At 33.8% G+C, this 26,659-nt stretch overlaps 1 protein-coding gene across 3 annotated transcripts; it reads left to right on the forward strand.

The window, feature by feature from the left end:
* Positions 1-2,294: 2,294 nt before the first annotated feature.
* Positions 2,295-26,551, forward strand: LOC135835757 (uncharacterized). 3 transcript variants are annotated; one of them, XM_065350173.1, is made up of 7 exons: positions 2,295-2,574; positions 7,341-7,468; positions 17,898-18,188; positions 18,297-18,386; positions 20,954-21,055; positions 22,563-22,900; positions 26,208-26,551. In XM_065350173.1, the coding sequence occupies exons 2-6, from the start codon at positions 7,376-7,378 to the stop codon at positions 22,890-22,892; spliced, it is 906 nt and encodes a 301-aa protein (XP_065206245.1). In that variant the 5' UTR covers positions 2,295-2,574; positions 7,341-7,375; the 3' UTR covers positions 22,893-22,900; positions 26,208-26,551. The 3 variants fall into 3 exon arrangements, with proteins under 3 accessions (XP_065206245.1, XP_065206246.1, XP_065206244.1); XM_065350172.1 differs by lacking the exon at positions 2,295-2,574 and adding an exon at positions 2,584-2,847; XM_065350174.1 differs by lacking the exons at positions 2,295-2,574; positions 17,898-18,188 and adding an exon at positions 2,583-2,847.
* Positions 26,552-26,659: the final 108 nt, after the last annotated feature.

A 26,659-nucleotide genomic window follows, 5' to 3' on the forward strand; every position in this document is an offset into this window, starting at 1 on the left:
CGCTGGCGTATCGCGTACTATGTGTTTACCGGGATTTGTTTTCAATAGTTGATATTTTGTCATCTATCATCACAAAAATGTAAAATGAGTTGTTCAATTCTGATTATAATACTCTCTTAAGTATGAGAACTCTCATGAACTTGACAAAAATGAACTTTGAGCTTTTCTAAGGGTCTAAAATGTGATGGTATGCAAATACTAAAGACAAAAATTTCTGACATAGAAATTGAAATTTCTTAACAAATGGGTACTAATTTTCAACTTTAGCAGCCTCCATTTGAGGGAAAGCGACGCGGTTTTGAGGAACCGAGGACGATTTATACTTAAAAAATGAGTTATTTAGGTAGAAGGGTTTTGAACAGAAATGAAAAATGTTTTATGTTTGGTGAACTTCATTTTTTTTATATTTTTTTTTTTTCAAGTTTTACCAACTTTGGAGCGTTTTATACAAGAGGACCAATATTATTTGGGGCACCAAAAGAGGGGGTTTTCACACAAATTTTGATATGGAAATGTGAATTTTAAAAAAAACAAGCTAGGTTCAGAGGACTTGGTCGATTTTGATTTTTCTTGATTATTTCTAGTTAGGAGCATCATTCTGAGGAGCCAACATAGCTTGGAAGACAAGAGGGACATTTTTTTGAAAAATAGTCATTTTTCATCTTGGGGGGCTTTCGGCATGACTTTTTTTGATATTAGCGGCAAAACAAAAAATAGGCAATTATTTTCTCACCTAAAGTATCAACTTTAAGGGATGATAAAAAGAAAACTTCAACATTGCAAAATTAAAAAGACATACATCATAATAAACATTATTAGGTACCTAAAAATTCTAAAATTTCTTCACGTATTTTACAAGTCATTTGGCCATTTTTTTAAAGGTCCATCCAATTTGAAAAAAAATAGAAGTTTGACAGTAACACTGATGAGAACACTGTTGTATGTATTTTTCAAAGTAGGTACCCAATACCTATTCATTGCCAACTTGTTTGATTTTTTTCCAAAGGTTTGTATGTGCCCAGTTGTTATCTCCAAATCCAAAATATTTACATCCATCCACCTGGCACCCTACATTTTCACAGTCCAGTTACCAATTGATCAATATTTATAAGTACAACTAATACACTAATATACGCATCTCGTTTAAGGTCACATACTATAATACACTTACTCATCACACCTTCTACTTGAAACAGAGACACGTTCCAAGAACCAATGCAGTTAAATGACAGGTTTTTTTCCACACACGCATGCATCAGAAATGTTTTTCTAATGTCAGCAAACTGGATAGTAGGTAAAGTATCGACCTCGAGTACAGCGCATTACACCTCTCTCGACAGACCATCATCTTCTCTCAAATCGCAAACCGCATAAATCTTGATCACGCGTTAAATTCGGCCGTAATTCATCATCGTCGATGATCATTCACCCTGCGAAACGATTAAGAAAATTCAACGCGCGAGAACAGTCGAGCTAATGATGCCTTTGCTACGAAAGGAAAAGAAACATGTAGAAATTAATAGGTCAAAGATTAACAACGTTCGATGGAGAACAACACTATGGAGAATTATATAACACCGTGTGTCCTCTGGAAGCCACCTACTAAGTGGATTTCGTCATTGTAAAAATTACACCGAGAGTGCAACGTAGACATACCCAGGTACCTAGTAAAGGAAAGGTACTCGTAGGTACATCCAAAGCTGTAGGTGGGTAATTGGGTATCTGCTCTGTCGATGTCTCGTCGTCGTGCTGACTGCTGATGCAGTTCCGGGGGAATTGTAAAAAGAGCTGCAATGGGGTAGGTACAAGGTTGAGTCGACGATACTCGTATACTCGTATTTGATATACCAACTCTATGGTTAACTAAGCCACTGACCGTCTCGATATTGTCAAAACGATGATTATAGCTTTTTAAGCATTTTCACCATGACACGGAGATTCGCTTGATTTCATCGTTTAAAAAGTGCACCCACTACCTAGATGTACAATAGGTTTGAGACGCGTGTCGACTTTGACTCGAGTCGAAAAGTTTCAAAAGTAGTAATGTGCCAACTTCCTTCGTGTGCTAATAAAAAATAGCAACGTGGTAATTGTACAGTAATTAAATCACGTTGTAATTAGCATGAGAGAGAATATAATCTCGATAATGGATCGAGTTCGATAAAAAGTATCGTACTGGATGGCCGGTCTGGTGGAAAGGGTAGGTGAAGTTCAGTTTCAAAATATAATGATCGCGAGCAGTGGAGGTTGTAAACGATTCTTGCTGCGTAAGTACATCAATTAGACAGGTTTGTCGTCTACCTCTACACTATACACTCATGTACTCGTATGTAAGCGTAAGGCGTTTGTATCTGTCTGTACTCTGTAGTAAAGTTATACGGTGTTCGTGGTTCGTTCGCGGCGTATGGTACGGAACATCAAATGTACTCGTACATATGAACAGGATTGCCATTGCTTAATTCTACGTCAGCGTCACTGGTTTTCATAATAAATTGTTGCTTCTACCACCACATTTTTCGCGTCCTCCAGCAGCGGCCGTCCCAAGTTTCTTCATAGAACACATGTATACGTTTGGTGCGATGATATTATCTATATTACTAGTAATATATTGTATAATATGTGTTAGTGTTAGTAACACATAGACAACCGATTGGTGTCTCATGTGAAGAATCAAATGTCAGTTTAAGTACGCGGTTCTCTTTATCATCATCGCTCATTTTTCGCGTACCTTCGATCTTCGATTTACTAGTTTTGATTTTTTTTAAAAAGTTTTATATATTTTTTTATTCAATTTTTTCAATTTGTAGTTTGGTAAAAAAGTTTAGTGAAATTTTGCTGAATCAGCGAGTAAGTTGGCTAAAACCATCAAGTTCATGTTTGGATCGAGTTATCGAGTAACGTATGAAATTTTTTTCAAAGTGTTTTCCAGATTCCAGGGTGATGGTGTGGTTTTTTTTCAAACGTATTGATCGTATCGAAATTAATATTAATTATTTTCCTAATTTTAAGTCCAATTTTTTCAACAAAAAAAACTAGGTATAGGTAATTGGTAAATTTTTGCAATTTTTCAAAATTGAGCACTCTTATCTATCAATATCAAAATTAATAAGTAGGTAAGTAAATAAGTAGAAACAATACAAAACACAAAATGTGCCAATCAACGCCAGCGTGATATTGAAATCACGTGTCAATTTCAGCAGCGAATATAGAACGATTACCTACCTAGTTTTCATTTTGCATGGATCGTCGTCTGTTGATTGATTCGAATCTATTTTCAAAGCCTTTGCTTATACAACACATTCTGGAGCAAATCCGAGGAACTAAAATTTTCGACCGAAAGTTGAGTAGTAATCAGAAACATTGCCTACAGCAGGAAATTTATCATGTTATGGACTCATTTTTTGGCTTGAAAACTTCAAACAAATAAATTTTTAATAGAATTGACAATTGAATATTACCCCATTTTCATGTTTTCTAACCATTTGAAGGAATATTTCTCAAAAAGTCAAAATGTCGAGTTTTTGAAAATGATTTCATACTATGTATCACTATTTCTCTTTGTGAAATGAAAGTTTACTTTGACTCGTAGACGAGGTAGCTAAGGTACCTAGAGAAATTTTAAGCTACTTAGACGTGCAGAGGGCTGAGCCAAGGCTCCTCAAAGAGGAGTCATTTTTGAAAAAAAATAATGTCTTTTTGTTAATTACCTAGTATGTACTGTTACCGGTGCAGATCCCCATTCACGCCTCCTCCCCTACCCTCCTCTCTCCTCTCTCCTCCCTCCTCCCACGTCTTGAAAAAGTACAATTTCGATTTTTGAAATATCGCTGATTCATTGACACTGAAATTCAAATTTACTTTTAGTGCTTCACGAGCTACCTACCTACTTGGAACTTGGAAGATTAGTAAGTCGCAAAATTTTCGATTTCTAAGCAATTTTTCGACATTGTTCTATTTTATTCGCTAGATTTGTTTTTAGTGAGTTGAATTTCATTATTTCGATAAACGTATTTTTCCAGTCATTAGGGTAAAACTTGGGGGGGGGGGGTTAACTTCCTTCTATTTGAAAAAAATAAAACTAATAAAAGTGAATTCGGACGTTCTTTTTTTCTGACCCTATTATGATGACCCTAGTTCAGTCTTCTATAGGTACAGCTAAGGGACTTGACATTTTTGATTTTTCTGGGTAGTTAGTCTCCTACTCAAATGAACTATCTCCACAGTTTTCATCATAATCCAGGAAATGGTTTTTTATTAATTCATTAATAACTACCTACTCAAGTACTCATAGGTATGTACCTCTACCTATCTTGAGTTTATTCACGTTTTCCATTTTTATTTATTTTTTTTTTTTTTTGCTAAAAAAATAGCCTTATAGAAATAGATTTGAGCAAAATTTTGAAAATTTTCCCAAAACTTTAGGAAAATGGTCAAAACCTGACGAAATATACACTTGAAGTACCTACCTCAAATGTGCCACAATAGAGATTTTTGCTCGAAACATGAATGAAATTGAACTGGGCTCTGATTTCGTTCATAAAAGAAGACAAAGACAAATGAATAAAACAGCATCTCCTAAAACTTCGGTAACCAAAAGTTTAGACGATGCAATTTCATTTCCAGTTTGGATTTTTTGAAAAACCGTTGAAAAGTTCAAAGAAACTGTTTTTTATGACATTCACTTCTACACTGTACTTGACTCAAAAATAACCATTTTTGAGCCATTCTGGAGCCTCCAACAAGTTCTTAATTTTCTCCAAGATTTTCAAATTGTTCCGGAAGGGTCAAGAATCACCTATCTTAAACGTATCTTGATTCTATGTAGACTGAATGTTTTTTTTTCGGGGTGGGGGGGTGGGGGGCAGTGTGCTTTAGGTACCTCCCTACTTCTGAAAAATGTATAAAAAAAACGTTTAAACAAAAAAAATCAGAACATAGGTAATAAGTAGATATGTATTGACAGAAAACTTTGGGACAAACTATCTGCTCATTTTCAACATCATTAATTCAATCCTTTCTACTACCCTTTCTGTACAATCAATGCTTCGATCAATATGAAATTCTAGGAGTGATTAAATTCGTGATAGGTATTAGGTAAGTACGCTGGTACGCATATGAAAATAAAATTCATGGATTTTGATCGCAAAATAAATTACAATTTGGAAAATGGAAAATGAAAAAAAAAAAAAACATTGAAAACCATTAAATTTTTATAGCAGTTGCTTCATGGCATATTCCCCAACTAAAAAGTGATTTCCAAATTTAAAAAATACGTAGGTATGAGTTGTTATGTAAAAATTTTCAAAATTGAGAAAAATTGGAACAAAATGCACATGATTTAGAAAACTGTGAAACTCAGAGGCGGACTGGCCTATGACGTCACTCAGCGATCGCCAGGGGCCCATGTTTACCCCCCCCCCGACCATCATTTTTTCTAAACATAAATTTTTGCCAAGGATTTTTCCACAAAATATAGCAACACATTTAGGTACCTATACTTAAAAATTTTTATGCAAAGTAATTTTTTCAGATTTTAAATTAATTTTTGAAGAATCATCATTTTTTGTTGTTCATCCTAAATGAATGAATCGATCAAGCCAAATTTTTGTTATTCACAAGACTAAATTTTCAAGCTGAAGAACAATGTTTCCAGATTTTTCCAATGCAACATATAATTTTTTTAAAGGTACCTAATTTTGTAAATTGGGGAGAGGGTGAAAGAAAGAACGAGTTCCTTTCCAAGCTTACAGTTAACTTGAACCAAATACCAACTTCTTGGCTCAAATTAAAATAGGTATCGTATTTTCTACTCCCTCCCTTTCCACTGAATATCATGATTTTTCTGCATCGTAGTAATTTTGAAACTTTCTCCTTCCCCTCCCTTCCAAAATGTGTTGTGAATATTTAAAATATGAAATTCAAAATTTTGTTACAAATATTCCATCTTCTGCTGTAAGTAGGTAAGTTTAATTAATTCCTGACTTGAGTATTTTTATTTTGAAATTGAGTGGATTTTTCTATTGAATTTTTTCCGCTATGTGGCCTACATTCTTCTCTCACATTCATCACGAGGGTCTTAAACCGAACAATGTTTTCCAACGTTTCAAAAGCGAACATTTTTCTTTTTAGGAATTTCCTAAACAAAACAAATTTTATTATAATTGTTCTGCTCTCTATGGCTTAGGTATATGATCTGTGAGCAATAGTTTTGAATTTGATTCTGAATCAGCAGATGCTCAATATGGTTTTACAGAAATAAAATTAAAAAATATAGATCCAACCTGAGAATTTTACTGCCTATCTAACGAAAAGATTCCCGTCAAAAATAGCCTCCATAATTTTTCTTCAAGATATTTAATCTTTATTTCATTACCTTGTGTTGGATCGCAAGATAATATGTACACAAGTTTTGGAAACATTTTTAACAAGACAGGAAATCCCTCACCTCATCACCTTTCCAAGGATTACAATACCTTAAAACAACAATTTCTCCTTCTTTCAGGAGAATCAAACTAACAAATTTCACAGGAACTGGTTTATTGTCTTTTAAGTAATTTCATTCAAAATTTAAAACCTCGCAGCAGAAAAAACAACACTACCTCGACCATTGCAATTTTCCTTCAACAATAAACCACAACTTCGCGAGTACAGTAGGTAATTGATCACATTAAGGTAATATATTCACACAACGACCCATCACTCGAATGGGTAATTTTTTCGCGATTATTTTCCACACAGGCTACGATTTTATTACACCCGAATCACCGAATGCGAGATGATTTTTGAATTTTTCATGAGCTTCGAAACGATTAAACAACGTAACTTTGTCATTTATTCGTCTCAATTTCCGCATAATAAATTATCTAATTAAAAGTATTCAAGGTCTAAGGCCGAAAAAGTAACTATATTGTCTATACGTGTCGAAAATAATGCATGATAAATTGATACACGCTGCATAAAGTCATCAAATAATGGCACGTCCTTTCGGCTGACACGAGATATACCAACGTAAAAAAAAAGTACTACCTACGAGAGTACATACGAGTATAAAATGCAATCTCCGAAACTGAATGGGAATCTGGAAATCATACCGTACCTAGGTTTCATACGTACCTACGTTAACTGAGGTCAGGTTATATTATCGAGTAATTAGTTCATAATTCTCGTTTCTGGCAGACGGATAGGTTAATAGTGTTATGATGTAATATTTACTACCTATTTGCGCTTAATAATGCAGAACTTGTTTCTCGCGCGATGAACATTTTTATAGTGATATAGGTACATTACATATCTCTATTTATATGGACAACGAATTATTATGTATTATTGCTATTTTGCAGATGAATTGTACGCAAGTATTTAAACACTGACAGATATGTGGCGCTGGATATTATTACTCGTGCTTCCTTTAGACTTGATACTCAGTCATCCTGCCACCGAATCGAATAACAATGCTCAATATCTTAAGGTAGTTGAATTACGATTGCATTATTTTTAATATTATAGGTACGAGTAAATTCATACCTAGGTACGTTCAATTACACATAGTTATAATATCGAATTGTCGAGCTCCTAATTCCAAAGCAGAGGAAACAAATATGAGAGAAAATGCTGAAACTATATATACGAAGTCAAGGGTACATTACTGAGGATATAAACACTGTATAGAGAAAGTATTCGTATAAGTCAATTACCTACGTCCTTAAGTAGGTACAATTTTGAGCATCATTGAATCGATTAAATACACCATCTGTGTACCTCCCTCTCTCCTTGATCGTCTAAATCACAAAGTACCCAGTTCAAGTTTAAAAATCTGGATCAATTTGAAAATAAAAAAATGTTCCTTCCTCTTTGGTCGACCCGACGACCAGACGTGGATGCAAAAAAAAAAAGCAAAAACTCGCCGTACAATAAATTCCCTCTTAACGATACTTCATACTCGTATGTACTTTTAAAAGCAACAATCGAGAGTTTTTGGTTCAATGACGACTTGTCTATTACATAAAATTATCGAATGAATATAAATAAAGTTTGAAAAATACAGTTCATTTTGTACGAGAATATTCGTTTTTTTCTCTTAAGGGCCATCCGATATATAGCCTTGGTGATAATTACATTTATAGTGCTCGAAGCTTCACCTCAAAGTAATTTCTAATTACAAATTAAGCAGACGATCACTCGTTTAATTATTTCGATTTTACGGTAATAATTACCGCACAAAAATATGTGGCAAAGGAAAGGCAAGGAGGAAAAGAAGGGAAAAAATCATAATGCACGTACTTCTACCTATGGTACATTTCCAATAAGTTCACTGAACGAAGAATATACCACTGGTACGTTTAATTACCATAATGCTAGAGAATATCTTCACCCTGTAGAAAATTTTTCCTTTCTCTTGAAATGTGGCAATGTTCCAAAAAGTTCAAGGTTTGTGTATCTAGATCAGAAAAAAATTCAGCATTTTTTTTCTTCTTCATCTCACAGCACAAGCATCCCAACGTTACAGGTTTTTTCGCTCAATGTTATCGTGCTTTGGTGAAGGTTCGTGTTAGTATGCTGACCGTATGTAGTAAGTATCAGTATGTGTAGTATAGGTTGTCTGTATGGACTTGGACTCTACATACTTACTGTTCATGACTTCGGGCAGTTTGCCGAATAGTCATGAAAATTATGCAAGTTAATTCGGAGACAGCTCCGGACCTTGACTTTTTCTCTATACTTTGATCCTTCTACCTCGAAACACTCGTAAGAAGCTAGATAGGTAGGTAGTGGATATCCGAGCGAAAATCCATCTTTCTCTTATAATGCTCGCTTCTCGTCTAGGTTACTCGAGTATTAGGCATGTTAGAGTAGGTATTTTTAATCTTGTAAGTGTAACCTTAAGGAAAGGATGAGCCATTGAATATTTTGTAATTACTATTTTTATGTAGGTTGGGTTTTCTAATACCTTATACACGTAAGATTATTACCGCAATTATCGAACGAATTGTCGACGGGTGTGCTCTTCACAACTTTCTTACCGGTAAAGATCGAATTATAGATAAGGGTCTGTGTTGGTTAAGTTCGTATTGTATGGGAAATTATGTTGTTATTCAATCATTGAGTATTATTCAAGCTTTTGATTTGACAGAGTTGGTTTGATTGAAAATAGTTATCGAATTATCGAATGCATTTTAGGCCTACCCATGGTTAGGTTCGCGATTATAATTTTTTGTAAGGTTTTTATGCGTCCTCGATGGATTTAGTTTTTTTTCTGCTAATGTTAGGATAAGATAAGATGTAGAAATGGACAAAAATTGGACATGTGGTTTCAAGATATACAGTTTTAGAGACCTTCACACTTACCGGAGACCCTCTTGAAGCGTCTGGTCCAGATTTCAACGGAAGTTGCGTTTTTTATAGAACAAGTTTCGAAGCCTTCGTATTCAAAATTTCAACTACAAAGTACCTACTTAAATACATTTTTCGGTTTTGGGCAAATTCTTAAAAATTTACAAATCGCTCTCCAGTTTAAAAAAAATGAAAATTGAAGCTGAAAGACGTAGGTACTACTTTTCCTACAAAATTAATGAATTTTTGTTCTCTTCCAAATTGCTACCCTTCAAAAACTAAAGACAGCAGAAAACTTGATTCTAATCTAATCTCGAGGCGGGTAATTCAAAAATCCAAAATCTCAAAAATAATTCCAATTAGATATTCCCGAGGTAAAATTGAAAAAAAAACTAAACTGCGAAAAAATTTTTTTTGGGTGTTTTTAATTATACTAGATTATTACACCCTTCGTAAGGAGGTTTATATGGAATTCACTAAGTTATGTTTTTTGATTAAGGTGATGAATTTTTCTATTTCGGAGGGGTCGTCAGGAATGAATGGGGAGCCGGTGCTTTTTGGTAAAGGTATAGTTATGAGTAATTTTGGTGTGTCCAATTCTCAGTTTTGTAAGTATGTCTTCTTCAAGTCTGCTTAAGTGAGAGAGGTTTTTCCAAAGATGGACTGATTTTTTATGTTGAAAGAGCTTGTTTGAGGTTTGGAGGGACCAAAAGTTTTGCCATTTCTTAAGTGTGCTTTGGGTGAAGATAGATTTGAGCTCGTCAGCTGTGATAAATGTGAAAGGAGAAAGGGTGGTGGCGGATTTTGCATTTATATCTACCTACTTTTTTATTTCCTGAGATTCCAACGTGGCTGAGTACATACATAAACTTGTATGGAGTAGTTTGCATTTTGTAAGTCAAATAGAGTTTTATGAATATTTTGAATTAATAGAAGGTACCTAACTAAAATTTTACTATTTCCAATATTTTGTGAGTATTTTTTTTAAAATTTGGAGTGTGGCTTCAAAGCGATGGCAATCTTTTAAAAGTTCAAAAATTTGTCGAAATAAAAAACTCGAGTAAGGCCGGTATACTTGAGTTCTAATTAAGAAAATAAATAGGTACCATGATGATGAATTGATAAAAAAACTACGTAAGTTTCGTTGAAATAGGAGCCAGATGCCTCAAGTCATTTCCTTTTCATTATTTTTTTATTATTATTTTTTTTTACAATGTTCAAAAATCCATAAGAAATCAAAGAATCAAGTCAGGTAGGTAGCTAAAATTTTGATGATGGAAATTTAAGAACATGACGTTCTCGAGAATTCAACTTTTTTGATTTTTTCGAGGGAAGAGAGAGAATTGAAATTTAAACTAGATGGGTAGGTAGTAGGCATCTAAAATAGAAAAACAGAGAACACAAAAATAAATTTTTCAAAAAACAAAAAATTAATTCGTGCTGCCAAAATTTAGGTTATGGAAAGTTTTAAAATGTGATATTTCCCAAAATCCAACTTTTGTTGGTTCTTTTGAGGGGGTAAAGGGAGGAGAGGGAGAGGAACTTTTTGAAATTAGGAGTAGATAATTCAAGTAGAAAAATCAATTCCTAGAGAATTTTATTTTACTTCAGGAAAAAAGAAAAAAAATTCAGCATAGGCAAAAATGTAGAAAATAGTTTGTTTGAAAGAGAATAACTATTTATCCATAGCAAAAGTTGATCTTTAGGGTTCCAAACTCTCATGGTAAAATTTTCAGTATATGCTCCAAGTAAATAGGTATATGTAGGTCAAAATTGCAAATTTTGTTTTTCTTTAAAATCTCATCTTTAGAAGATTTCAACTGATTTTTTCAAACTTGTGGAAACACTAGACATTATCAAGGGTCCTGTATGTAAATTTTTTGAAATTTTTTCAAAGGTATTTTTCTAGAAAAAGTTTACGCTTTTAGCTTTCCTTTCAGATCTGCAATTATGAAAAAAATATGATTGTGTTGTATCCAGTCCGGATGTGCAACCTGCCATTTTTGATTTTTTTCTCAACAGGTGGGACCTATTTAAAATGCAAAAACACATTTTTTTTACGGTTTCCGCCTGGTTGATTTTTTCATTCCTCCTTTTTTTTCGTAGGTACTGCGTAATATCATGTAAGATCCTCTAAAGCTCCATCCACCTAAATTTTAACTAAAATCGTCAATTTTTTCCTTGTTTAAAGTAGGTAATTTCTGTTACAAAATAATCAAATCGCACCATATTGGGAACACTTTACCTATGACGCATTTGGAAAAAAAAGTAAAAAATGTGAGCACATCATTTTTTTAAAGATAGAATAAATTACTAAAGTTGTAAATTTTGTAAATTTCTTTTAAAAAATTGAAAAAATATCTCTTCTTTTTTGTGAGGAGGGAGGGGGATAGTCACTCGACCTGAAAGAATGTTTTCGAAAACCATCAGTAGCAGCCACAAATTGCAAATTGCAAATCTATGACGATCAATTTTTGCATATTGTAACTTCTTCAATTTAGATAATAATTTTTTTTAAAGTTTCAACAACACTTCAGGCCTCAAGTTTAACTGTTCTCTCTTTCAGAGCTTGCATTAGTACCTATCTAACCACGAGATTCGATTTTTGGAAAGATTTTTCGAGTCATGAGACGGCGGGAGGGAAGGAGGTTCAGACTACTAGGTCCATCAGCATATTTTTATGATTTTTGATTGCTTAGAAATCCGAAGAGGTAAAAAATGAATTGAAGAAATTTAATGACACTTTCAAAAAATACTGTAGGTACCTACTTTTTTAGTTGAAAAAACTCTATTCTCGTCTAAAAAAAATGTATGATATGTATTTCATCATCGATTATCAGCAAATTGATTCGCTATTACACTCGAATTATAAAGTAATCGGATTGGGGATTAAAAATACCCAACTTGAAATTGAAATCAGAGATACGTAGGTATTCAGAAGATTAAATAGTTTGATTTGCGCTCGTGGTTAGATACACTCGAATGTCTAGGAATGATTCAGAAAAATGTCGTTTTCCCACTCACTCTTTTCCTCCTTCACTTTTTACCGGCTTCCCCGCCAAATAAGTATGCCTACGAATTTTTTATTCGAAAAAAATTTCAATCTCTTTTAAAAACTGCTCCAGTTTTCGTTTTGAGATGAAATACGAGTAGGTAAAATAAATGTTAATTTTTTCCCCAGGGTCATCAAATTGAAAAAAAAAATAATTTTTTTTTTTTGATAATTTCTTTAAGAAGTGAAAAATTAGGCAATCAAAGAAATTTTATTTAATTTTGGTTGAAATTTCGGAGGTGAAAATGTTATTAGCTCCTAAAGATCCAAATTTGGTACAAATTGTTTCATTTGGGGGCAGATTTTGCAAGACCTATCTTAAAACATGAATTTTTTTGCGAAAAATACTTGGGTAGGTATGTAGATTTTTATTTTTTTATTAAAACTGTGCAGAAATAGGTACCTATTTTGAATTTTAAGAACACTTTTGGATTTTTTTAAAAATCATTACCTACTAAAATAAATTCTGAAATATTTCTCTCCAAATTTTCCTTTAAAAAAATGCATGGCTAGGTAATTATTTGACGTACCTAGCCAATATTGTTCACTTAATGAACAAATAACGAAAAAAATACCACTGACGTCCAAATTCCTCCAGTCAGAGGTATGTTTACGGAGAAAATAAAACAACTACAAAATATGTGGTATTGTTTTAATTACTAGTATACCCGAACGCCAACGAGACGATTAAAATCCAACATACGTAAAAATGAGTAGCTGTCGGATATTTTGTCGAAAAAGTTATATGATTCACGCACATACCTGCCATATTTTATTACCTTGGCCCTGAACTAATAAGAAATTCACTGCAAGTGTCGCAATCTCCATGTAAGGTCAGCTGAAAAGCCTTTGTAAAACCCTCAACTCGCACCTATCTATATGTCCTATGTACCTAGTACCTACAACTTCCCTTTTTTTGGAAACTGACGATTTTGGCAGATTTTCGCGTATACCGAGTATACATTTTTTTTTGTTCTTCTTCTTTAATGCATTATGGTACTTTCGATTATTCGAAATGTGTAAATTAACATCGACCTTGGTAACTTACAAGAATACACGGTGATACAAGCAAGGCAACGGTCATACTGATGATATAGAATTACGAAATAATATTATTTGATTTAGAATTAATGTGTTCATAACCAGAAACGATGACCCAGAAACATACGATTTTGCTTCGACGAATTAATGTAGTTTTATACTGTACGTGTTTCTTTCTAGCTGATATTAAGTAGCTTTTTAATATGGTATACCGGCTCATTATTACAATGTATACGCTAATCTCAAGAATTCAGTATAGGTATACCTAGGTATAGGCTTGTAGGCATCTCGTTTTAAATTCCCAATAAGGACCTCGACATGTGCACCTGTTTGCTTTTGTTTTAAAATATTAATACGCGGAAGCATTACGCAGATCTCGATCGATAGCCCTGATAAAATGAAATGTGGAAGGTATTATTATGCGTTGCGATGAGGGAGGGAGCGGTTGGTCACCATCATAAGTCACCTGCTACGAGACAACAATAAAACCCCGAATCGAAAAATCACGCTTTTTTCTTCGACGATCTTTTCAATTGGCACTTGGCTTTATTGAATTCCAAATCGACGCCATTTCTTAATTACATATTCAATGTCACGTAGAAATATGACTCGAAAATTAGGAGGGTGAGCGGAGGAGGGGGGAGGAGACCGAGACGTGTACCCTACCTATACGTATGAATTATAGTTTGGAAAATTTTCAACCGACTTTTACGATTCGATTTAATTCTACGTACTCATTTCCTCGAATGGGTTCTTATGTCAATATTATTTCAGCTGGAGTACTGCTTTCACTTATCCATACTGTACCTCACCTATACATATTGATTTTTTCCCTTTCTTCCTAAAATGCTTATTAGGCATTTGAATATAGGTAGGTAGTCTACAAAGTGTCTGTATAGTGTGTACAGAGGTACCTACTGTTTTTGTATTGTACATATAACCAGGAGCGGATGTGCCATATGGTCAACTGGGCAAATGCCCAGTGCACTGCTGCGATTTTGACGCTGTACGGTGCTCATCGTTTTTATGTAATCTAAAATGTACTTATGAGAAAATTTCAATTTTAGATCACAAAAATTCAAAAAACTAGTCGTTCATTCTCTCTTTTTTCATATTCTATAAAATTATATGTAATTAAAAACTCCTAAAAAGTCTATGGGAAAAAAGATCAGTTTGCACCTGATCATCATAAAATTTTGATAATTTTTGGGAAAACGGTCTACAGGTGACAAGGAAACTGGGAATATCTTGAGATGTTCGCCTTCGATTTGAAGGAAAACTGCGATTTTTGGAAAGGGCATGGTCTGAAACCTCCATAACCAAAACTCCAGTTACCTAAATTAATTTTTCGATTTTTAGGTGAATTTTTGAAAATTAGAATACCAATTTATTAGCAAAAAAATTCAAGAAATTGGAAATTTTCTATTCATAAGGAAATTTATGAAATTGGCGCAAATAGTTGTATGTCTAAAACAACCATCATACAGGAATTTTTACCATTCCAAGCAATTCTGGAACCTCCGCGGCGTCCGGCGTTCGGAAATTGGTTCCAATGTAGATAAATTCGAGTTCGAGAATAACCTTCGATCTTTAGGTGCTCAAATATTTAGATCACTGAAAAAAGTCAATTTTGGATTTTTTTTAAATTCAACCAAAATCAAAAAATTGATTTGGACAGCTGAAATTTTGGCTTGAGGGTTTCAAACCGTTCTTTTTCAGCTCTTCCCAACTTCAAATTGGAGGAGGGCCTTTCAAGTGGTTTTTTTATGAGTACGGTGAAATGAATTTCAAAAAAACACCTTCGAAAAGAATTTTGGATATTTTTAGATTTTCATACCATTCCTTTTTCGATAAAATTTTCGCCTTCTGTTCGCTCGGCCTTCACGTTATCATATTTTTGGGCAGTATAATTTGAGTTTTTGACCAACCGCTACAATATTGAGAGAACTAAGGAAAATTAGGCGCCGCACCATTCCAAACGCCCGGTAATAATTTTAGCTCCCATCCGCCCCTGTGCATAACAAGAAAGTAGAGCACACAACGAATTAATCGGTCGTCACCATAAGGCATTGGATAATTATTCAAGGTGAGCGACTTTCTTCGTTGAACGTACGATATCTGCCATATTGCCAGTTTATGATGATACCCATGCCTTATCGTCGTTCGAATGCATAATGCTATTCGAGCCAAGTTTGATGCACAATCCAGTAAGTTTTTTGACCACTTTGTACCAACAATGCAAGAATTACGAAACATACGGAGGAATGCGGTTGATGAGAATATTATCACAGTCAATGTACCTGCTCGGCACCGTTTGGGTATCTGTTTCAGACATCGCGAGGATGATTTCTCAAAAAAAAAGTTCTATTTTCGGATGAAAAACTTGAACGAAAGATGTTTAAAAATTCAAAAGAAAGGAGGATCTACGTAGTTTTTTTTGAAAAATTTATTAGGTTTGTTGTTAGTAAGATTTCATTTAACGTAAACTTAGTTACTGGTAGAAAACAATTTCCATAAAATGAATGATTTAGGAAGGTACCTACCAGGTACTTACCAACATTTTCAATGGAATGAGAGTAAGAATATTTTAAAAGGTCATTCAACTTTTCAAAAACGATTTCACCTGTTTCGGAAGCTTTGTAAGAAAAACTTTACAATTGGTTTCGTTTATTTGAGCATACTGAAAGGTTATACAAAATAATTTCCTAGGAAAATACCTATTTAAAATGAGGTACATATTTTAGGTTTAGGATACTTTTTAGAAATGCACCAGGAAATAGATTATAGGTAGAGAAAAGTGGTCAGAATTTTCACTTACAATGACATAAAAACTAAGTAACCTTGCAAAATTTAATTTTTCGATTTTTCTAAAAAAATTCTTCTGTTTCAATTTTTGAGTTTTGTAGACTTCCCCTTCTCCCTCTCCAAAAAATTAATTGGATTTTTTTTGGGTGCTGAACACAATTAATGCAGTAAATCGAGAAAAATTTAATTCCTATGCAATTCGATTTCTCACGCAAGTTTTTAGGTTTCGGGACAATTTTTCAACATTTTAGCTTTTCGAGTCAACTTGGTAAAATTTTGATTTTTTTGCATTTTTTGCCCAAATTTGATGTTTAAAAATTCACCAAAAATCGAAAAATTCTCTTTAAAACCTGAAATTTCGACTGACTATGTATTTTTGTATGCTCTGTCAATTTAGCATTGTCCAATTCTAAGGTTTTTTTCTCGGGTGGAATGCCTACCTCTCTTGTTATATAAGGGGATGAAAGAGGGCTGAAATTTTTGAAATTCTGCTTTTAAATTTCAATATACTTACTCAAGATGAACTATACCTATTACTTACAAAATATTTGTACCTACTTCGGAATCTTAAAATTTCAATCTTTGGACAGCCAACGATTTGCTGTAGAATAATGAAAAATTTCGAAAGAAAATCCACAACTGTTGACGAATAAAAAACCATGAATTTATATGCCCATCCTAAAATAACCCTAAAATAGATATGGTATACCTACCAATCTCATTACCTATTTCATGGAATTTATCAGTAGATAATATAAATAAATTAAATTACGAATTTGCATTTTTTTTGTAGTTCTATTACTAACATTTTTAAGGGTGGAAGGGGCTAGGGGAGGGGAGGGTCGAATTTTTCACTATTAATTTCATTTTTAAAAAAATAACGTCATTTTCCAACATCACGCTCTCACAATTAGGTAGAGGAAACACTAACATAAAGTTTTTGAGTAGGTAACTAAAAAGAGAAAAATATTATGGATTATGGCTGTAACGTCATGAAAGAATACATCCTAACATTGTTTTGTTATAACTGGTACATATTAACATCAATTCTAGAAAAATACGTATACACAGTACCGTTTGATCTGCTTAATATGCTTACCTAATTTTGCTCAATTACAGTAATCCATAGGCTACATCAAACATTAGATTTGCATTAGTCGGCAAGATCGAGTAATTTGGTGATTTTTAAAATTAACACGAATTTTAAGGTGATGCGAATTACGAATATCTGCATGAAGTCAAATCGAGTTCTATTAACAAACTTATCGTCAAGTTAAATTTTCCAACTCGAGAATGATGCAACATGCCTACTCTCGCAAAGTGGAGATGATTCCGCTATTTTTTTTCTAATAAGAATAGGCTATGTACTTACCAACCTAAATATATGTCCTATTTAATCGCGTAAAAATTTAGAATTTTTCAAAATTTGAAAACGAATTATTCCAATAGACCTAGATCCAATAAAAAAACATCTTCAAGTTCAATGAAGTAAGTGGATATGGCAAACTCGACAATCCGAAGGATGTCGAATCCAAAGCAATGCACCTATTAAATAATTCATAATAATCAGCACTTAATATTACACTTATACATATAATGTACTAAGCAACCCATTCATAATCATTTTCACCTAACATTTCACGTAAAAACACATTTAAAAACATTACAGGAATTCGAAAATAAAATCATACACGCCGCCAGAACAGGAAAAAGATCCGAACTAATCCAATTACAAAAACTTTTCGAAACTGAAATCCTACTATCGATGTTGAAATCGATAAACAATGCTTCTGCAGACACGCAACCCATCGTCGAAAATTTAGTCTCACAAGATGATAACACGGGCAGCATATCGAAAATACGTAAAAAAAGGGCTCTCGAATTATTCACCAATTTACTAGGAAGCAGCAGCGGTAGTAGTAGTGGAGGCGGTGGTGGAGGCGGCGGTGGCGATTCTGCAGTACGTCATTCGCAATCATTCATTTCATTAATAATAATTAACCATTCCATTTTCATGGAAACTAAAAATTTGTGTCGGTGAATAACAAACTATCCGTTTGATTTGCAGGATGGTGGCGGCGGCGGAGGCGGCTCTGGTTCCGGATCGATTTTGAGTTTATTAGGACCACTTCTTGGTAGCAGTAGCGGAGGTGGAGGAGTAAGTATTGTAGCAGAAGATTTTCACGAAAAAGACTAATTAGAAGTGTAAATTTATGATCGAGGTGATGATTTACCTTCATTATTCGTTATCCGAAATGTATCGAAGTTGAAAACTGTAAAGATTGCAACTGAAAGGAGCATCAGAGATCCTCCTCCATTCACTTCTGATTTTTCGAAAAAAAAAATAAAAAATGAGGGATTATAACAGGGTGTCAAATTGTATTAAAAATTATTCCTGTCACTAAAATGACTTCAGGATTCCTCTTTTTTTTGCATAATTTCAAGTTTTTCTCATACTTATTTACTTTGACAATTCTGAGCCCATCTTTTTCTCAGAATTACTGTTCTCATCACTTATAAGCCCTTATTCCACCTAAATTTTCGAATTAATGGATTTCTATCTATGCAGTATGACCACTGATGGTTTTCACTTGAAATTTTCTGACGATTTTTTAATATTTTTTCCCAGCACTTTTCCAGTTTATCTCTACCTAATTTTTCTTCAGAAGTAAGTTGGGAAAAATGCTATAAATTATTTATTATTTAAAATTCGACCAAAACAAATGAATTGGCATGGTAAACTGATACTTAGGTACCTATACATATTCCAAGATACCTACGTACCTACCTACTAAAAAACAATAGTTTAAAACTTTTCAATCAAGTCTGTTCAAACAAAAAAATTTGGTTAGGAGCACGCAGATTGCATTTTAAAATTGAATTCAAAACAATTGCGAGAAACTTCCTCGTCAAGGACCTTTAAAAACTATTTTAACTCAATGCAGGAGAGGGGAGATAGATAAACTTTGTCAAAAAGGGGATATTTTCGAGAAAATTATGTTTTTTAGCTCTAGCCCCACCCAACCTCTTTTGGGAAAGATTTCACTTCTGAAGCTAGGGAAGCAGTTTCGAGTAGGTACAGCCATGTCAATTTTTGTGGACAAAAATGACAATTTCAAAAACTTGAAAAAAATTAGAAAGTGCCACTGCATTCCAAAATATTCCCCCTCCCTCTCCAGTTTCAGAAATGCATGATATTTTTCAATGTTTTTGGCATAGGTAGGCCTAATTAGCCCAATGAGTAGTATCCGAGAAAAAAATATTTTCAAAACACGATCATTTTACTCAAAAAATGAGCAATTTATAAATTTTTAATCGTCCAGTAGAACCCCAAAAATGGTCTTGAATTTTGATTGAATTTGTCAAGGTCGAAATAGAATCTCAAATACAATACCTTTTGGAACTGAACCATTTTTCTTAAAACAGGTTCAGTGGGCGATAGAGTGAAAAAAATCAAGATTTTTTTTTCAAAAATGCCCCCAATATCTCTCTTTTGCAGAGCAATTTTTTTTGAATTATCAAGTCGTACACAATTTTTAACAGTGAGCCCAAAACTTTTAACAACACCACTGCCCATAATTTCTTTAATTTCATGCCTGGGCAATTTCAAAAACATTTCTGCTTTGTCTAAAAAAAAAAAATGAACCTAATTGAATCAGGAAAAATTGACATTCTTAAAATATTTGAAAAACTTGGTGGCCCAATTTTCTACTTTTTTCCCATAAATATAATTACTTTAAAAGCTCCTTCAATTTGAAAGATAAGTTTTCTATGTGTAAAATCCCCTTTTTTTCTCGTCTCAAAAAGTTATGCCAGAAATAATTTTCAAAAACTCCATTTTCGTAAATTTTTACTACTGGGTTTTTCAATTTCCAAATTCTACAAATTTTGGATCAGCTAATAATACGTATAAAGTGTAAGGTGTTTCTCGTGATGATTTGATGAAGGGAAAGGGAATCATCAGAAGTGATTATTTACCTTCAGACAGGAAAAAAAAATTATTCGTAAGTTGAGCCAAAAAAATTGTACTATCCTTCCTTTGAAATTTACTTTCTAACGAGGTTGAATAAGGGTTTTGAAATTAACAACAAATTAAAATTTTCAATATTATGGATCTGGATGTTGTTTTTAAAACGGACAAAAGAAATTTCATCACAAAATTGAGGAGCTAAGTATACAGGCTCAAATTCTCAGGGAGCCACAAAGTATTAAAGTCTACCTATAGCTTCTTCAATTTTTAATTTAAGCCATTTTCTATTGAAACTTTTTTGTCCAACTTCAAAATTTATACCAGAATTAATTTTCAAAATCATGAAAAAAAAATCAGCAAAATTTTTTCAAGAAATGTTAGAGCTTTTTTAAAAAATGTCTCAAGTGTCAAAAACTTGTTTAATCTTTAAGATAGACCACTTTGTTGAAGAACCTTTTTTTATTTGTTTCAAAAAATTATGCCAAGATTCTTCTTTAAAATGTTTATTTTTGGGTAGGTATTAGAGAAATTTCAGAAACTTTGTACCCCAGGTTTATTAACACCTTCCGTAGACTGAAGTTTTTTGCTCACTGCCAGATCGATTACAATCATTTCTGATCAGAGTAAAATTATGTAGGTGAAGTATCTTCTCGATCATAGATGCATATTTCGCGACCAGTTCATCGCGGGGGGGGGGGATTCAAAAATAGTAAATAAGATTCTATTTTCATCCTCATTATTTTTTCGTTATCAAGGGAGACGGCGAAGGCGAAGAAGGCGGCGGCGGCGGCGGCGGTAGTGGCTCAGGATCCATATTAAGCTTACTAGGACCTCTTTTGGGAAGTAGCAGCGGAGGCGTAAGTATTTTCCATAAATCCTACATACCTAACCTCATAAGCTTTCTTCTAACACCTAACACAGTGTGCTGAATTTTAACCCAAAAATAGTTATACCTATTTAAGCAAACAAAGTACTACATACTCGGAGGTGGATTTTTTTACCTATTAACAACATGACAGGTCTAATCGATATTTATATAATGAAAAGTGCGTGTCGTTTTCACGCGTGGGTGTTTTTTTCTTCGAGGAAACCACTGCTCGATTTATGTGAAACATTTATCCAACAAGAATAACAGGTAACTCCAATTATTTTCATCAAGGACGGTACAAATTAAATATGAGATTTTTTTTTTATAAATTAATATTTATCGAAAATGTGAAGGCGCCTTTCGTGCACTTAAAGCTGAAAAAATCAGGACAAGTGTGAAAATTTTATGAAATAAATTCACTGTCATTAGGACAGGGTTACTCGATGCCATTTTAATCGTAATGACCCTTATTTGAAAAACCATTTTGCGCATCGATATACTACCTACAAAATAGGTATGGATATACTTTTGATTACTATTCTATAAAGAGAGGTACATACATAGAAGTTTTAATTTGATAATTGCATGTTCATCGACATACACGAGTACGTGCTGTAAATTTCCTGGTACCCTACATGTATCTATATTTTGTACTATAGGTACGTACGATGCTCCCACACGATTCCTCATCGCCTTATTACCTAGGTTACCCTTCCTACGTCAACGACGACTCAGTCCTAATTAATATTCATTATAAATGTCAGCGAAAATTTTGGAAATGTGGTTCACTAACGTTCGATAACTAATCACGTTTAGTTTTTCTCAGACTTGATTAAACCGCAAGTCTCGAGTTATTTTTGTATTGGTCGATACATTCGCATCGTGAAGTTCATTATGCTTTTCTTCAAATACCTACCTAACTAACCTAACCTACTCATCAGTCATCTGTTTCGAATAAATCCTAAGGACTTGGAAACTTCTCAAGTGCATCCTAATTTAGACGTGCTGCCAACCGAAGCCAAATAGATCAGATAACCCTATTCGGTGTCGTATAGGTATAAGAAGTTGCCGCCAAATTCAAGGCATATGACGGGTATTTTCACACTCGTGTGAGTTCGTTTCAACCCGACAGAGTGCCTATTTTTTGCCCATAAAATACCCGCAGTATTACACCGCGATTTGTAGCCTAATTTCTTCATTTGCAAAACCTTCGCCGACCGAGTCAACGGATAGGAAAGAAACCCGTATATGGAAAATAATGATCATTCTGTTAACAGGGCGGAGATGGCGAAGGCAGCGGAGAAGGTGGTGGCGGTGGGGGTATTTTAAGCTTATTGACTGGCGTGTCGGGTAGCAGCAGCGGGGTATGTATACCTACTAATAATACTAATCAATTAATCATACCATAATTCATGGCTTAAAACTAATGACAACATTCGTTTACGAAATATTTGTATATTTATGCCCTAAATTCGGAAATTTTGGCCATCACATAGGGCGGTGGCGGCGGAAGCGGCGAAGAAGGAGGCGGCGGCGGTGGCGGTTCCGATTTAAGCAGCATATTGGGTATCAGTAGTAGCAGCAGTAACAGCGGAGGAGGCGGCGCTGGAGCTGCCGGCGAAGCTACCCATAAAAGATCTGCTAGCGATGCTGCTAAAAAACGATCTGCCAGCGAGGCTGCTCAAAGGAGATCTGCTAGTGAAACTGCTCAAAAGAGATCTGCCAGTGATACTGCTCAAAAGAGATCTGCTAGTGAGACTGCGCAAAGAAGACCTGCCAGCGAATCTAATCAAAAGAAACCGACTGTTGAAGCTAATAAGAGCTAGAATTGATGGTAAGTCTCACTTTTAAGTCAAACATTTAAGAAGGAAAAACCAAAGGGAATACTCTTTTTTCCCCTTTACCCTCTCTTCGTAACTTTTTCCTCCTAAGCCATTATAACAAATAATTTCCCCCAAAAATCATTATAGAAATGGTAGAGCAAGGTGAGAAGTAGTCTGAATCACAATAATAAAAAATTGTGGTTAGGTTCATTAAAAAAAAAAAAAATGACAAAAATTTCACTCTTTCGTTGAAAAACAGAAGAATCAGTAAGTACCTACCCAATGACTTTGTTTTTATAGTTTTCAAATCTCAGATGATAAATATAAGTATTCTGTCCCCCTCCTCCCCTACCATGATTTTTTTCGATTCAAATAAGCTTAAATCAGTGAGATTTTGCTTACAAAACCGATCAACTTATCAAGTAAAGATTAATTCCAGATCGTACCATGGAAAATTCTTAGCATAAAAAAATTCAATAGTTTCCTGTTCGCGAGGAAATTTCGAAATTCGCACGAATCCCTGTATCTAGGGCTAAAACCGACTCTCAAGTCCTCATTTCAGCGTTTTGAGCTATTCTGAAGCCCCCAGGAAATTTATCCATGCCTTTTGAAGCAAATTAAAAATTCTGGAGATATTGAAAATCACGCTGGAGACTTCAGAATGGCTTGAAAGGGTGAAATTCGGATTCCGGAGGTTCAATTCGAGTCATTTTCAGGACTAATTTTCATCATTTTTGCTAATTGAGAAAGTTCACTATAAAAAATCAAAATTTGTATTTACGTACTAGGTAGCTACTTCTCTGTCGGTGCTTTGGATAAGGTTGTAATTTGATTATCTTTTGTGTCATGCTTCATAATAAAGGCTGTTTAAGCCTTGTTGTGAATTAAATTCTGGAATTTTCTGTGCTAAGAATTTTCCTGCTGTGAATTTCCCCTGCTAATAATTTCGCACTATTTTTCCTTACACCATAAAATGAGGCATGTGATTCATTCTTTTTTTTAAAAGTTCATAACGCTGACAAAAAATGTAGAAATAATTGAACCAAAGATGTAAAAATTGAATAATTAATAAACTTTTAATAGTCTGATGGGACGGAAAAGGCATTTTTTAAAGTGAAATTACAAGACTGTAAATTCTGGATTTTGCTCAAGATATTAAAAAAAAAAACTGTCTAGAAAAAATGAATCACGCACTGATGGGCAATTTTATGCTCTACAATAAATTCGGCGTTTCTTCATTTTTTCCCCCGCAGAACTCTTTTCCCCAAGAATTAATTTTATGAGATGAAAACTATGATTTTTTTCCAATTCAGTTTCAAAAATATAAAGCATTATACAATTTCAACCCCTTGAAAAAAATTTTCCAAAATACTCGTAGTCGATTTTCTGGAATGAAAAATTTGAAATTTTGTCCAAAATTTTTCAATCACTATACTCTGAAGAAAAATCATTTTTGACTCTTCATGTGCACAATTTTTTTCTATACCTTACAAGGGAACCTCTTGAGGTGTCACACTTCGATTTGAACGGGACCGCGATTTTTGGAAAGAGCATAATCTAAAACACCCAAAACCAAATTTTCAACTGCCAAGGTTCATTTTTCGATTTTTGGCCAATTTTTGAAAATTCAAAATCGACTGTTTTTGGCGATTTATGATTTTTTTTTTAAAAGTACGTACTTGATCAATAAAAATGGTAAAAATAAGTTCCAAAACTAATATTAATTACCTACCCAAATTCAAATTTCACCGTTTCCAGTCATTCTGGAGCCTCCAGCGCAATTTTTCAATTTCTCCAGAATTTTGAATTTGCTCCAGAAGGCGTGAATATGAAGTTGAGCAGCTAAAAATCGAGTTGTATATTACACTCGACCTGTTTAACGAGTTTATCTACATTTGAGCCGATTTTGAGAGTGACGCCTCAAGAGTGGTTTTTTGAGGTGTCACTCTCGCTCCAAAACGGCTGGAAATGGTAGAATTTGCGCTCCGGGGGTTATTTCTCGAAGAAACACAGCGATTCGCTCAAATTTCAAAAATTTCCTCACAAACTGTTACCTTTTGATTTTTTGGATTTTTTAATTTTGAAAAAAGCTGGTCAAAAAACCACTCTTGAGGTGTCGCTCTAAAAATCGGCTCAAATGTAGATAAACTCGTTAAACAGGCCGAGTATAATATACAACTCGATTTTTAGCTGTCCAACTGCATATTCACGCCTTCTGGAGCAGATTCAAAATTCTGGAGAAATTGAAAAATCGCGCTGGATGCTCCAGAATGGCCGGAAATTGTGAAATTTCGAATGGGGGGGGGGGTTAGTTTTGGAACAAATGCAGCGATTCGCGTGAATTTCAAAAATTTCCATACAAACGGGAAACTTTTGATTTTTTGAATTTTTTAATTTTGAAAAAAGCCGGTCAAAAAGTCACTTTTGAGGTGTCACTCTGAAAATCGGCTCAAATGTGGATAAACTTGTTAAACAGGTCGAGTGTAATATACAACTCGATTTTTAGCTGTCCTACTTCATATTTACGCCTTCTGGAGCAAATTCAAAATTCTGGAGAAATTGAAAAATCGCGCTGGAGGCTCCAGAATGGCTGGAAATGGTGAAATTTGGATTTGGGTAATTAATATTAGTTTTGGAACTTATTTTGACCATTTTTACTGATCAAGTTCGTACTTTTGAAAAAAAAAGCATAAATTACATATAATCGCCAAAAACAGTCAATTTTGAATTTTCAAAAATTCGCCAAAAATCGAAAAATGAACTTGGGCAGCTGAAAATTTGGTTTGGATGTTTTAGACTATGCTTTTTCCAAAAATCGCGGTCCCGTTCAAATCGGAGTGTGACACCTCAGGAGTTTTTCTTGTTAGCTCAACCTTTCTTTTGAAATGGAAGAGTGGTGGAGGAAACAGGTTGAAACCTTTTCGTTAATTAGATTCCTAATTATTTTGTTGTAAAAATTGTCAAATATCTTATTAGTTAACGAACCACTAACAACATTTTTTTTGTAGAAAAATGCAATGTAGGTAAGTATACCTGAGTAGATATTTCAGTGAAGCAATACTCGATCTTGATGAGGAAAAAAAATCAAAATTCTTCTCTTTTATAAATTTTTTAGACAATAACAATATGTATGGAAGAAAAATACCTACTAATAATATTATACCTTTCCTAAAATATTCTGACTTCTGAGTGGATCTTTGAAGTTATGAAGTGCCTGAAAAAGGCATAAATGTACATTTTAATATCCATATCAATGTTTTATTTAGTGATCTAAAAAACGTTGTTTCGGTATTAAAAAATTGTTTGAATTTCTTTCAGGTTTAGATGATTATAAACCGAAGACTGAAAGTTTGAATTAAGTTTTGCACGTTACCGTATACTTATAACAGTTTTATTACGGTAGAAAAGAGACAACACGGACCTTTTGAAAATTCTATTCCTTTTATATTTAGGCCTAATTACAAAATAGTTTTATATACCTATATATTAATGTGTTCAATAAAGAAGAAATATAAACTCGCGCATCCATCAACTCAGCGATGTAGGTACCTAGTTACTGATTTGAATTTTTTATTTTTTTTTCAAATGTTCTGTTTATCAATAATGATGTAAATAGTGTAATATTTTTTTTTCTTTAATAAAATCTATTATAATAGATATAATATTACTTTCATTTTTGACAAGCACTACACACATAGCCTATCTTTACAAAAATGACCAATATATTTCAAGACTGACAACGCCACTTTATATAACAACCTCCCTATAAT

The sequence above is a fragment of the Planococcus citri genome, chromosome 2 (genome assembly GCF_950023065.1).
Source record: "Planococcus citri chromosome 2, ihPlaCitr1.1, whole genome shotgun sequence".
NCBI classification, from domain to species: domain Eukaryota; kingdom Metazoa; phylum Arthropoda; class Insecta; order Hemiptera; family Pseudococcidae; genus Planococcus; species Planococcus citri.